General features: G+C 42.6%; 1 protein-coding gene across 2 annotated transcripts in view; it reads right to left on the bottom strand.

The window, feature by feature from the left end:
* Nucleotides 1–14214, bottom strand: part of KCNH1 (potassium voltage-gated channel, subfamily H (eag-related), member 1) — a 676883-nt gene that overhangs the window by 194650 nt on the left and 468019 nt on the right. For both annotated transcript variants that reach the window (XM_006834037.1, XM_006834036.1), the window contains exon 9: nucleotides 7974–8226. In XM_006834037.1, coding sequence (XP_006834100.1) covers nucleotides 7974–8226 — 253 coding nt within the window. The remainder of the gene's footprint in view (nucleotides 1–7973; nucleotides 8227–14214) is intronic.

Below are 14214 nucleotides of genomic sequence, written 5' to 3'. Positions count from 1 at the left end.
CGTTTAAAATTCACTCCGGGCCCCTCATGCCCATGAGATGAGCCTAGCCCTTTACTCTGGACCATAGGGCTCTTAACAATCCAGGTTCGGTTTGCCTTTCAGTTCAATCCAATTGAGTAAACAGCCATGGTGCCCCCGATGTGCTGCACCTGTGTTAGATGCTGGGGCTACTGTATCAGAGGAGCTCGGGCTCACAAGAGAGAGAGAGAGAGACAGAGAGAGGTGTGTAATCATTCAGATGAGGCTGTGGTAGCCTCAGTACAGCCCACGGGACACCTTCAGACATTTATCCAGGTAGCAGTGACTCCTGCAGTGAGTAAGCACAAAACCAGGGCCACATATAAGTCTCCAGGTCCTGGTCTGGGTCTCTATCCACTGCTTGATGTAGCCTGACCAGTAGGATTTCTGTCTTGTTAGTGAGGATGTGGAGGAACTGGAACCGTCATCCAATGCTGGTGGGATTGTGAAATGGTACAGCCACTGTAGAATACAGTTTGACGATTCCTCAAAAGTTAAACATAAAATCACCATATGATGCAGCAATTCCTCTCATAGGTGTATACCCCAAAGAGTGGAAAGCAGGGATACAAACAGATTCTTGTACATCAATCAATTGTACATCAAATGTACAATTCTTGTACATTTCAAAAGTTCCTAACTTGAGGCTATTATGAATAGTTGGAATTGGTTGAAATTTCCATCAATAGATGAGTGGATAAATAAAATACAGCATATATCTACAATGGAATGTTGTTGTTGTTGTTATGTGCTGTGGAGTCGGTTCCAACTCATAGCGACCCTGTACAGTTTCCAGGGCTGTAAATCTTCATGGGAGCAGAATGCCTCATCTTTCTCCCGCAGAACAGCTGGTAGTTTCGAACTGCTGACCTTGAGGTTTGCAGCCTGATTCATAACCACTATGCTACCAGAGTTCCATATGGAATGTTAGTCAACCATAAAGAGAGATGAAGTCTCACCACATGCTACAACATGGATGGACCTTGAAAACATTATGCTGAGTTAAATAAAATCAGTCACAAAGGGATAAATACTTTATGATCTCACTTGTATGCAAGACTTAGAACAGGCAAGTGTATAGAGACCAAAGCTTATCTAGAATGAGCAGGAGAAAGAGGAAAAGAGGAACTTGTTGCTTAGGAGACAATGAGTTTCTGTAAAAGTTGATGAGAAAAAACTGGAAAGAGATAATGGTGGAGGTTGAACATGACAAACACAATTAATGTTGCCAAATTGTACATGTGAAGAATGTTGAAACGGCTAATGCTTCGTTTTATATATATATAATCTTAAAAGGCTTGTGTCTTGCTCAACAGAAGAGAAAGAGAAAAGAGAGACACAAGATGACCTATGATTAAAAGAAAAGCTATGTATTAAAGGGCAAAACCCATGAAAAGTACTATGTTGTTGTAGTTAGATGCTGTTGAGTTGGTTCTGATTCATAGCAACCCTGTGTACACCGAATGAAATACTGCCTGGTCCAGTGCCATCCTTACAATTACTGTTGTAGGTGGACTAAATCTCAGTAAAACAATATCCACATAAAAACTGCACTTGTCACTTACATGATAGAAATGTGGAAAGATGGACGACCCTTAAAAATAGTCCTGATGATAGGTCTTGATTCACCTAAGTCTGATCAAGTCATATAACCAAGAAATAACAATGTACAAACAGATGCTATTAGCACTCTTTGGGCGTGGGCAAAATGGGTACCCATATCTTTCTATTACATTATCTATTAAAAATTGGGAGAAAACTCATTTGAAAAAAATCTAATCAATAAAATGCACATGTTAATGGCTGAAATTTATTTCAAGGAACTAAGAGACTAAATTTGAGAAGACAATAACTAAGAGAATTCCTAAAGGGAATTGGGAGGATGTTGTCTCAAAGCTCAAGCAGAGAATATCAAAGGAAAAGAAGATAGTAAGCGATTATCCAGCATGTTCTCTGTCCTCATGGGACAGTGTGGCTTTCAGCCCAAGATAGTGTCTGGGCTTGTGGGACCATGTTTTAAAATCATGACAAGATGACAGGACAGCAATTTAGTTTATTAAAACCATCAAAAAAAATTTTTTTTCTTTAAATGAAAGAGAATTAAACCTAATATAAAATGTCAGGTTGCATTTCATGAAAGAAGAATAAACATCTGAAAAAGGGAAAGACACAAGCCCTTTTAAAATTGTGTTAAATATATATATGTAATGAAGCATTTGCCATTTCAACATTCTTCACACATACAATTTGGCAACATTAATTGTGTTTGTCGTGTTCAACAGCCACCATTATCTCTTTCCAAGTTTCCCCATAAAACTATGTGAGCATGTGCATATACTGGTTGGCAATGTATGTATTTTATGTATGGGTTGTGGTCAAGAAAGTTTAAAAAACAGTTGTAGAGGACTCTCAATGGAGTCCTGGTGGTGCAGTGAGTTAAATGCTGGGCTACTAACTGAATGACCAGAAAGGTTCAAACCCACTAGCTGATCCACAGGAAAAAGATGTGGCAATCAGCTTCTGTAAAGATGACAGTCTTGCAAACTCGATGAGGCACTTCTACTAGGTTGACAGCAGTGGATTTGGTTTTCTTGTTTTTTATGATTTTTTTTTTTTTTGCTCAGACGACTCTCAATAGAAAAAATTCTATTTTTAACACATACTAAACACATCCAGCTGCTCCGCGGGAGAAAGATGAGGCTTTCTACTCCCGTAAAGATTTACACCCTCGGAAACCCTATACAGGGTCGCTATGGGTCGGAACCGACTCGATGGCACGTAACAACAACAACAACAAAACACATCCAGTTATGATTACTGATCCTTTTTCTCAGTCTTGGAGTCTATGCTAAAATGAAACAGAGAAAGGGGGTGGAATACAAGAAATGGAAGGAGGAACCAATTAGCAAAAGGCAGAATATAAATGAGTGAACTGTTAACAAGAGACAGGTGAGCAGAGGAATGAGTTCCTTGAGCTCTGAGTGTTTTTCTAAAGCTCCCTACTTTATACTATATAATGTCCCTGGATGCTCTTCCTTCCTGGAGTACTGGACACACAGTGTTGTTGTTGCTTTTGTTAGCTGCATTTGAGTTTTCCCTGACTCATGGTGACTCCATGCACAAGGGAACTAAATGCTGACCAATCCTGTCTGTGTCATTCCCATGATTGGCGGGGGAGCTTGGCGGGGGAGTTCAGTTGTTGTGTTCCATAGACTTTTGTTTGCGTCTGTTTTACTTCTTAAAAATTGCAGCGAATTTATAGGTAACATAACATTTGCCATTTCTACATTGTTCACATGTACAGTTCAGTGACATTAATTACATTCATATGTTCTCTATCATCACAATAAATAGTCCCCGAAACTTGGCATTGTGCCATCGTTTCCCCTCCCACTACCTACCCCTGGGAACCACAGATAAACATTGATCTCTACACACTAACTTGCCTGTATATTTCATGTGATCCATAGGGTTTTCATCGACTGATTTCTAGAAGCTATTCACCAGGTCTTTCTTTAGTTTCTCTTAGTTGAAACCTGTTAAGCAACATAGCAACATACAAGGCCCTTACTGACATACAGATTGAGGTTGCACGGGAAGTGCATTAGCTGGGAATTGAACCCAGCTCTCCTGAATGGGAGGTGAGAATGTTACCACTCAACCACCACTGCCCCTAGATTCACACTGCCTCCGAGTAGATGCTGACTCACAGCAACCCTACAGGACAGAGGAAAATTGCTCCCTAGGGTTTCTAAGGGTATAATCTTTACAGGAGGAGATTGCTTCCTCATTTTCACGTGGAGCAGCAGGTGGGTCTGAACCACTGACCTTTTGGTTAGCAGACCAATGCTTAACTCACTGCACCACCAGGGATCCTAGCTACATAATGTTGTTGTTGTTAAGTGACATCAAGTTGGTTCTGACTTATAGGTACGTAGCACATAGCAGAGACATACCAACAGCTCCATAATCTCCATATAAATGATTCTCTAGCAGGACCTGTATTCTCCCTATGCCAGGGCTTATCATGGTATGTGATTGTTGTCATTTTAATTCCAGTCCCCTCCACTTTCAGAAGGTCCTGGAAGGTAGGGACAATGTCTGGGTTCATGCTTATAAATCCAGTCCTATAAGAGTGTCTGACAGACAGTTGTTGTTGTTGGTATTAAGTACCATTGAGTCATTTCCAACCCATAGTGACCCTGTATAGGGTTTTCAAGGAGCAGCTGGTGAGCTTGAACCACCGATCTTGCAGTTCAAACTGACTTTGCAGTCTGGCGCATTAACCCACAGTGCCACACCAGGACTCCTAGGTACTCAATAAATCTTGGTTGCATTGAAATGGTTTCAAATGGCCATAAAGATCTAGTTCTAACACCCATTGTTATTTGAACCCCTTTTGCTAGGACCAACTGATTTCAGATTATTTGTTGTTGTTAAGTACCATGGAGTCAGTTCCAACCCATAGCGACCTTGTATAGGGTTTCTGAAGAGCGGCTGCTGAGCTTAAACCATTGACCTTGTGGTTCAAACTGACTTTGCAGTCCAATGCATTAACAACTCCATACCAGGACTCCGATTTCAGATTATGGACCAAGAGATATTCTTACTAGAGAAAACTAACATTAACAACAAAACACTGAACTTAAGTTTCCAGAGAGCAAGTAGTTGGAATCTCTAATACCTCTTGACTCAGAGTTCAGACTTCTGAAAGATGAGACAGGCACTTCAGGAATTTGAGCTGGGACCTATTTTTGGGGCCCAATCTAATTCCTGGGATTGCAAAGCAGATGCCTTCTTTAGTTTGTACAACTTGAGGGTAGCAACCACTTTGGATTAGAGACTCTTGAACTATTTCCAAGGTCCTGTCCACATTGATAGCTAGTGCAGGCAGGATGCCTAGGAATGTCTGAGACAGAGAGGGGTATGGAGAAGTAATCAGTTGACCAAGAATATCAATAAAGAATCAACTCCTGGTTGCTGTCCCCAGGAAGCACAAGCTGATGGGAAATGAAGAGACTAGGAAGTGGCTGTTTGCCTTCCTCATTACTCTTCAGCTCTGTCACACCTCCATGCCTGAGTCTAAGTGTCCAAACCAAGCTTGCAATAGATCACCTGTGTAAGGCGTTCATTAGCATGTCCTGAGCATCCAGCTATAGAAAGGTGGTGCTGGTCCCTAAGCTAGATTCCTTGGAAAGGTGAATTATCCGTCGGAAGATGGGTGAAAGGCAACTCAAATCTCATGCCTAACAACACCAAAGAGTTCATTCATATTCAACTTGAGAGAAGACTCAGTTCTCACTAGTTACTATTCTTCTCAGCCAGTCCAGCATCCAATGAACAAGGGCACTGAGAAGTATTAAAGGTAGAGAGAAAATGCCCTTTCCCTTCAGATATACAGGGCAATGACTTTAATCTTCATGTGCTCCTTAAACATAGTCAAGTCGCACTTCTCTGGGGGTGGGGAAGGCAAGGAATAGAATAACTCTAGTCTAGAGAGTTCAGTAAATACCTGGCACAGAATAAAAAATGGTGTCTATGATAAAAAGTCCACCACTTGTCTGTCAGTTTGCTGTACTGTGGTAGCTTGTGTGGTGCTATGATGCTTAAATCTATGCCAAAGGCATTTTAAATACTAGTGCTGTTGTTGTTGTTATGTGCCGTGGAGTCGGTTCCGACTCATAGCGACCCTGTACAGGGTTTCCAAGGCTTGAAATCTTATGGGAGCAGAAAGCCTCATCTTTCTCCCGCGGAACAGCTGGTAGTTTCAAACTGCTGACCGTGAGATTAGCAGCCCAATTTGTAACCACTACGCTACCAAATCTCCTTTTAAATACTAATAGGGTCACCCATAATGGACAGGTTTCAGTGGCGCTTCCAATCTAAGACAGACTAGGAAAACAGAGAGGCAGACCACTTCTGAATGGTTGCTCCTTGAACACCTTATGAATAGCACCAATACATTGTCAGATAGAGCGCTGGAAGATGAGCCCCTGAGGTGGGTAGGCATTCAAAACACAAGTAGCTGTCTCCTCAAATTAGAGTTGATCATGATGATATAGATGAAGTTAAACTTTCTGGACTCTCATCTTCTGATGGGGCACAACCCAAAATGAGGAAAACCAACTGTAAACACCCATTACTAATTAGAACATGGAATGTATAAAGCATGAACCTAGGAAAACTGGAAGTCATCAAAAATGAAATGGAACACAAATAGATTGATATCCTAGGCATTATTGAGCTGAAATGGACAGTTACTGGCCATATGGTCTGACAAGTCTATGGTTTACTATGCTGGGAACGACAAATTGAAGAGGAAAAGTGTCATCTTCATCGTCAAAAGAACATGACAAGATCTATCTTGAAGTACAATGGTGTCTGTGCTTGGAATAATGCCAAGGTTTTGGCGAAAAACAAGGCTCCAGGAGTACAGATAGAAATGTTTCAACAAAAGGAAGCCGCACTGGCTCTGTTCACTAGTCAATGTCAAGAAATCTGCAAGACAACTACTTTGCTAACCGTAAGGGAAAGTTCCATATTTGTGTCCTTTCCAAAAAGAGGTGGTCCATCAGAAAGTGGAAATCATCAGATAATATCATTAATACCACATGCAAATAAAGATTTGCTGAAGATAATTCAAAATTGGTTGCAACCGTACATCAACAAGGAGCTGCCAGAAATTTAAGCCAGATTCAGAAGAGGATGTGGAACTAGGGAAATAAGTGGTGATATCAGATGGATCTTGGCTGAAAGCACAGAATAACAAAAAGATATTTACTAGTGCTTTATTGATTCTGCAAAGGCTTTCAAGGCTCTTGACAAACTATGGACAACACTGTGAAGAATGGGTAATCCAAAGACCATTGATCTGCAACATCTCAAGTGTCCATATGTCCACCAATAGCCCAGCCTCTGCTCCTCCTCTGTCCCTAGCTACAGTGAATGGTCCACCAGCCTTCTCATTATTGAAGCGAGAAATCTTGTAGTCCTCCTTGACTACTCCCTTTCTCCTCACAGCAAATCCGTCATCACGTTCTGTGGATTCTACTTCCTAAATATCTCAAGTCCATCTGCTTCTCTCCATCTGCCCACTAGCATATTAGTGAATACCACAATCAACTTTGCCCTTAGGTAACATGTCTTGAAGCTCATCTCCCTGCCACAGCCTTTCCTCTTCAACCCACTTTTCAAGCTTGTTAGTATAAATCTGATCATAACTCTTTCCTGCTTTAACCCTTCATTGTTGCTGTTGTTCAGTGCCGTCGAGTTGATTCTGACTCATAGCAACCTTGTATGAGGTTTTTAAGGAGTGGCTGGTAGGTTGGAACTGCTAACCTAGTGGTTAGCAGTCCAGTGCTTTTCCTAAAGCATCACACCAAATAAAATCTAAGCCCCTACACCTAGCTTATAGAGGCTGCTGTTATCTGCTTCATGCTTCGCTCCCCTCCCCAACCTTAGCAGACATGATGTTCCTTTTTGTTCTGTGGAATGGAATGACTTGCATTTTTCATATGAATCAAAATCCCCCTCCCTTACCCACACATGCTTTTTGTCGGTCTCTCTGCAGGACTGCAGACATGCTCTCCCTCTACTTAGCATACTCATCCCTCCCTTCTTCTTTTCATGCTAACTCATTCTCAAGTTTTAATTATCAGCTTAGGTGCCACATCTTTCAGGAAACTTTCTCTGACACTTGGACCCTGGGTAAGATACCACTGTGCTCATGGGATTGCAATTGTCTGCCAGACTGGAAAACCCTTTGAGGAAAAAACCCATTTTTGTCATTGGAACACCCTAAGTATCTCCAACAAGGATTTGCCCCAAACAGACACTCAAATATGTTCACTGGATAACTGGATGAGTGCTAACAATTGGCCTATAGAGCAATCTCTACTTGACAGGGGCTAAGCCAACTCTAGGCATCAGAGGTATACAGCAAGGGTAACACCTACCTAGGATGGCCACCACCTCATCATCCTGGATCACCTCCAGGGAGCCAGACACCACAAAGCAGAGACTGTCCACGCTCTCGCCTGCATGGTAGATGAGATCTCCTGGGGCACAGTGCACCGTCTGGAACTCCATGGCCAGTGCCCGCAGGCAGCCGTCGCTGGCCAGCCGAAAGGCTGGATGCTCCTTGAACACCTTTCGGTTCAGATGCACACAGATGTCAGCTCTCATGTCCTTGGGGCAGATCTGTAGGACCTGGCAGGGCAGAGGAAGAAACAGCATCAGAGTTCTGCTGTGGCCTCTAGCCCACAGCCCTTTACATCCCAGGGCAGAAACAACATTCCCTAGACTAGATAAAACTCTTCTAGGTTCCAGTGAACAAAACAGCTACAGGACCTGCCCATGTGAGGCTCACATTCTGTGCATCAAAGCGCTGCGGGTTTTGTTGTTGTTGTTAAGTGCTGTGGAGTCAGTTCTGACTGATAGCAACCCTGTATAGGGTTTCCAAAGACTGGCTGGTGAGCTTGAACCGCTGATCTTACAGCTCAAACCGAATTTGCAGTCCAGTGCATTAATCCACAGCACCACAAACAGGATAGGAGGCCTATTATGTGGCTCCTAAAATAGGGTGGTCAGGGACGGGCTCTCTGACGAGGCGATGTTCGTGCTGACCCCCGCATAATGTGCGAAAGTGAGCCACGTGAAAGAACATTCCAGCAGAGTGTTGTTGTGAATAGCTGTCAACTTGATACCTACTCATGGCGACCCCGTGTATGCCAAGCAGAACTGTGAGCCATTGAATTTTCAAGGATGTGACCATTCAGAAGTAGATCCCTAGGCCTGTTATGAGGAGCTCTGACTGAGTTTGCACCACCAACATTCTGGCTAGTAGCTGTGCCACTGAGGGCTGCAGTCCAGCAGATGGGGTTGAACAATAACTAATGTGAATGAGGGACAGGAGTAGGAGATGAGGCTCAGAGAATGCCAGCTCAACCGTGTATGGAGACTTACAGGATATGATAAGGCCTTTGATTTTATTTCATATGATAGGAAACAGAGGAGGGTTTTCAGCAGGGATGTGCAGGGCATGGCCAGAGTCACATTTTAAAGCGGGGTGGAGAGCATTTTTTTCTGCCATGGGCCATTTGTGGGCCATACAAAATTATCAACTTAAAAATTACCCTCTTACATTTGGTCAAACACTTACTTAACTGCTCCCTAATGTGAATTCCGGAACACTTAATTGTGCTCATGAGGAATCTGTACATGGACCAAGAGGCAGTTGTTCGAACAGAACATAGGAATACTGAATGGTTTAAAATTAAGAAAGGTGTGTGACAGGGTTGTATTCTTTCACCATACTTATTTAACCTGTATGCTGAGCAAATAACCCAAGAAGCTGGGTTATATGAAGAAACACGTGACATCAGGATTTGAGGAAGACCCATTAACAACCTGCGATATGCAGATGATACAACCTTGCTTGCTGAAAGTGAAGAGGACTTAAAATATTTACTGATGAAGATCAAAGAGCACAGCCTTCGGTATAGATTGCATCTCAATGTAAAGAAAACAAAAATCCTCACCACTGGAGCAATAAACAACATTCTTATCAATAGAGAAAAGACTGAAGTTGTCAAGGACTTCATTTTTCTTGGGTCAGCTATCAACACTCATGGAAGCAGCAGTCAAGAAATCAAACGATGTATTACATTAGGCAAATCTGCTTGACAAGACTTTTTCAAAGTGTAGAAGAGCAAAGATGTCAGATTGAAGACTCAGGTGCACCTGACCCAAGCCATGGTATTTTCAATAACCTCATATGCATGCGAAAGCTGGAAAGTGAATAAGGAAGACCGTAGAAGAATTGATGCTTTTGAGTTCTGGTGTTGGAGGAGAGTTTGAAAACCGACCTTGTGGTTCACTGTCCAGTGCTGATCCTACAGCACCAGACCAGCTCCCAAATAATACAATGGACACCTTCAAATAGACTTTTCAAGAGAAAGCAAGAGTATTTCTAAATTAATCATTTCATTTTTCCATCCTAGCCTGTAAATAGAGTTAAATGCATAAAACCAAACATGCTCAGGGAAGACATTTCCTTGAGTTGCTGGGCTCTTCCCCCATTCTGCTTCTCCTCCTTGTTTGTTAGTGTTGTTAAGGGCCCCTGAGTAGGTTCTGACCCATAGTTACCCTGTATAGGGTTGCCAAGGAGTGGCTGGTGAGCTTGAACTGCTAACCTTGTGGTTCAAATGACTTTGCAGTCCAGCACATTAATCTAGAACTCAATCATGAGCATGAAAGTCCCTCTGTCTCGTTCAAAATTCAGCTCAAATCTCTCCTTGCCTAAGATGTTGTGTTAAGTGCCATCGAGTCCATTCCAATTCATAGCAACCCTGTATAGGGTTTCCAAGGAGCAGTTGGTGGGTTTGAAGTGCCAACCTTGTGATTCACAGTCCAGTGTTGATCCTACAGTACCACACCAGGAGTTCCTAAGATGGTCTCCCTCATCTTCCCACTTTCTCTAGGGGCCCCAGTGCTCCGCATGGAGACATTGTTGTTGTTAAGTGCCTTGGAGTTGGTTCCGACTCATAGTGACTTTGTACAGGATTTCCAAGGAGGAGCTGGTGGGTTTAAATCGCTGACCTTGTGGTAAGCAGCCCAGTGCTTATCCTACAGTGCCACACCAGGAGTTCCATAGCAGGGCACTGTTGTTGTTGTTATGTGCCGTGGAGTCAGTTCCGACTCATGGAGACCCTATACAGGGTTTCGGAGGTTGTCAATGTTTACGGGAGCCGAAAGCCTCATGTTTCTCCTGCAGAAAAGCTGGTAGTTTCGAACTGCTGACCTTGTGGTTCAAAGCCTGATTCATAATCACTATGCTACCAGATCTCCTTAGCAGGGCAAAACAAAACAAAAAAATCCCCACTGTCATCAAATAGATTTCAACTCATAGAGACCCTATATAGGGTTTCCAAGTCTACAAATCTGTACAGAAGCGGACAGCCTCATCTTTTTCTTGAAGTGCAACTGGTGGGTTTGAACCACCAACCTTGTAGTTAGCAGTTCAATGCCTAACCCATTGACAGTGCCATGAAAGATCCTTGTAGAAAAGAGGAAGTTAAATAGTTAAAATCTCAGCTTCAATCTCTCCAAATTACTTACTGCTCTACACCTCAATCACGCCTGTAAAATGTAGATGACTAGCACTGGGAATCCCGGGGTAGTGTACATGGTTAATATGTTTAGCTGATAACCAAAAGGTTGGAGGTTCAAGTCCATCCACAGAATAAAGGCTGGAGATCTAGTTAAACAATTTAGCCACTGGAAGTCCTATGGAGCAAAGTTTTATGCTGATACACACAAGAGTTATCATGAGTACAAATGGACTTGAGGGTTACTTGTCTCATTTAACATGGATTTATGAGACTTCAACTAAATGACATCTACCTAAAAACAACCACCACCACCAGAACACTACCTAGGATGGTGCTGGGCCCATAGGAGACTCTCTGAACAGATTCCCCCACCTCTGGGTGCCTCAGGTCTTTTGCTCTCATCTGCAGATGATGGCGAGAAAATGAATGGGGATTGCTGACTGATCAAGGCAGGGAGGAGAATTCAAACTGCCAAAGCTTGGGTAGCATGCTTACTAAGTACCTCTCTCCTTAAGGCTCATTTAAAAGAAGACTCCAGCAGAAATACAGATTTAATTTGGGTCATACTCTCTGAGCATAACATCAGGGATGAAGGGACACTCTACACGTCATGTCAAAACTGTGCCCGCCCAGCAGTTAGGAACCAAGATTTACATTCCAGATGAATTCACCTTTAAATATTTGGTTTCCCATGAGTAGGGTTTTGCTGGCAGAGGCTGCTAGTGGAACAAGGCCTTGGCATGGGGACAAGTTTTGATTCATGGGCACCGTCCCCAGAGCTGCTGACAAGTTCATGTGAGGAGACAAGGGAAGCTGGAGTGGAGAAATGATTGGAGAAATAGTCAGCCATGGCTGTGGGTCTCCTCCATCAGTCCTCTCAGCTCTGCTGGGTGAGGGGCTGAATGCCTCTACCGGAAGGGGGCCCAGGCCCCATCGCCTGCCCAGACCATCTTCCCTGCTGCTTACTTCTGAGAAGATACCATCCTGGTTATTCCTTGAGGGCCTCGGTGATGTCACCAAGCAGGTGGTGAATGCAGCCTCCCCCAGGTTAGGAGGTCAGAATCGTGGTTAAGAGAACAGGCTTTAGGATCAGAAAGATCTGAATTCAACTCCTGGCTCCATCACTCAGAATTCATGTGAACTTGAAGCAATACTAAACTTCTTTCCAGTCTTCATTTTCAAACTTGAACACAGCATTCTCCTGAGGATGCCATGAGCTGCTGTGTGTAAAGTCCCGGGCACAAATGTTGAGTACACACAAGGGCTCAATGTTGTTATTGTTAGGCTCCTTTGGGTTGGTTCTGGATCATAGTGACCCCATGTACAATAGAAGTACATATTGCCTGGTCCTGCCTCATCCTCACAATTGTTATGTGTAAACCCATTGTTGCTGCCATGGTATCAGTCTGTCTCAGTTGAGGGTCTTCCTGTTTTTCAATGGCTCAATACATGTGGATTACTGATTTGTTATTGTTTTGCAATACTTTTTCTTTTAAAAAAATTGTAGCAATATATATACAACAAAACATTTGTAATTTCAACCACTGTTACATGTACAATCCTGCCACACCAATTACACTCCTTATGTTGAACAACAATCAGCACTGTCCATTTCCACATTGCTTTTTTTTACTCTCTCCTTTTTTCCCCTTTACTTTCTTTCCTTCGTCTGCAGGAAAGGTCCCAGTGGTTTGTCCTAATGAGAAAATAAAATACACATTGTTTCTCTTCCAGTGCATGGGAAAAAGAGAAAAAACAAACAAACAGAAAAACAGATAAGAAAATAAGAAAGGGAGGAGAGTGGTTGACTTTGCAGTCTAGGAGCAGAGGTCCCTGGAACCATCAAGGGAGAGGAGCAGAGTGTGGAACCCTACCCAGAGAAACAGTGACACCAGAGATGGAGGCAGAGATGATGACATGGAGAGATGGAGCGGCTGGGGACTCTATACCCAGAGAGGGAGAGGGGCTGTGTGCTGACAACCAGGGGACAGGCTTGCAGGGTGTACCATTTGGTTGGTTGATGATGCATGGAGGGGATTGTAATCAAGGCAATGTAACGATATACGATAGGATGCATGTAAAGCTAATGTTCTCCCATGTAAACTATCACATAATTCACAATAAAACATTTTAAGAAAAAGAAGAAAATAAGAAAGCAATTTTCTTTTTTTTTTTTTCTGTTCCTTCCTTTTCTTTTTAATTTCCTTCTCTATCATCCAAGTTAGCATGTGTCTCCACTCCACCCAATAAAGAATTCTCCCTTCCCTTACACCTCTGATAATCATCATAGAATGAAAACCTTTTCTTGACTTTTTATAGTAGCGGTGTCACACAATATCTGTCCCTTTGCGATAGACTAATTTCATTCAGTATGTCTTCCAAGTTCCTTTATGGTACACGGTGTTTTGCAGATTCATTGTTATTCATCAGGGTTGCACACTATTACATTGTGTGTATGTACCAAAGTTTGTTCCTCCATTCCTCTGCTGATGGGTATCTAGGCTGCCTCCATCTTTTCACTATTGTGAATAATGCTGTAATGAACATAGATGTGCATGTATCTATTCATACCACAGCTCTTATTTCTTGAGGATATGTACCAAGTAGAGAGATGGTCGGATCATACAGATTTCTATTTCCAACCTCTGAAAAAATGCCATATCCTTTCCCACAGCAGTTGCATCATTTTACAGTCCCACCAGCAGCATAGGGTCCCATACTCTTCACACCCTCTCCAACTATACTTGTTTTCTGTGTGTTTTTTAAAGTTTGCTATTAATGCTAGGATTCCTGGTGTGGCAATGAAAGATCAGCACTAGACTGTGAAACCAGAAGGTCAGCAGTTCAAACCCACCAGTTAGTTGATCCTCGGAAACCCTATACAGCACCATAATGAGTCAGAACCAACTCGACGGCACTTAACAACAATAACAGCTAATTACAGTGAACATTTCTTCATGTTTGTCGGCAGCCTGAATGTCTTCTGTGGTGGTCTGTTCATATCATTTGCCCATTTTTTAACTGATTATTCACCTTCTTATTGAGGTGTTGAAGTGTTTTATGCATTTTAGACATAGCCTCTTGA

This window comes from Chrysochloris asiatica, unplaced genomic scaffold (genome assembly GCF_000296735.1).
Source record: "Chrysochloris asiatica unplaced genomic scaffold, ChrAsi1.0 scaffold00009, whole genome shotgun sequence".
Classification (NCBI taxonomy): Eukaryota; Metazoa; Chordata; class Mammalia; order Afrosoricida; family Chrysochloridae; genus Chrysochloris; species Chrysochloris asiatica.
Note: the sequence above shows the minus strand (reverse complement) of the source record. Positions and strands in the feature narration are given on the sequence as shown.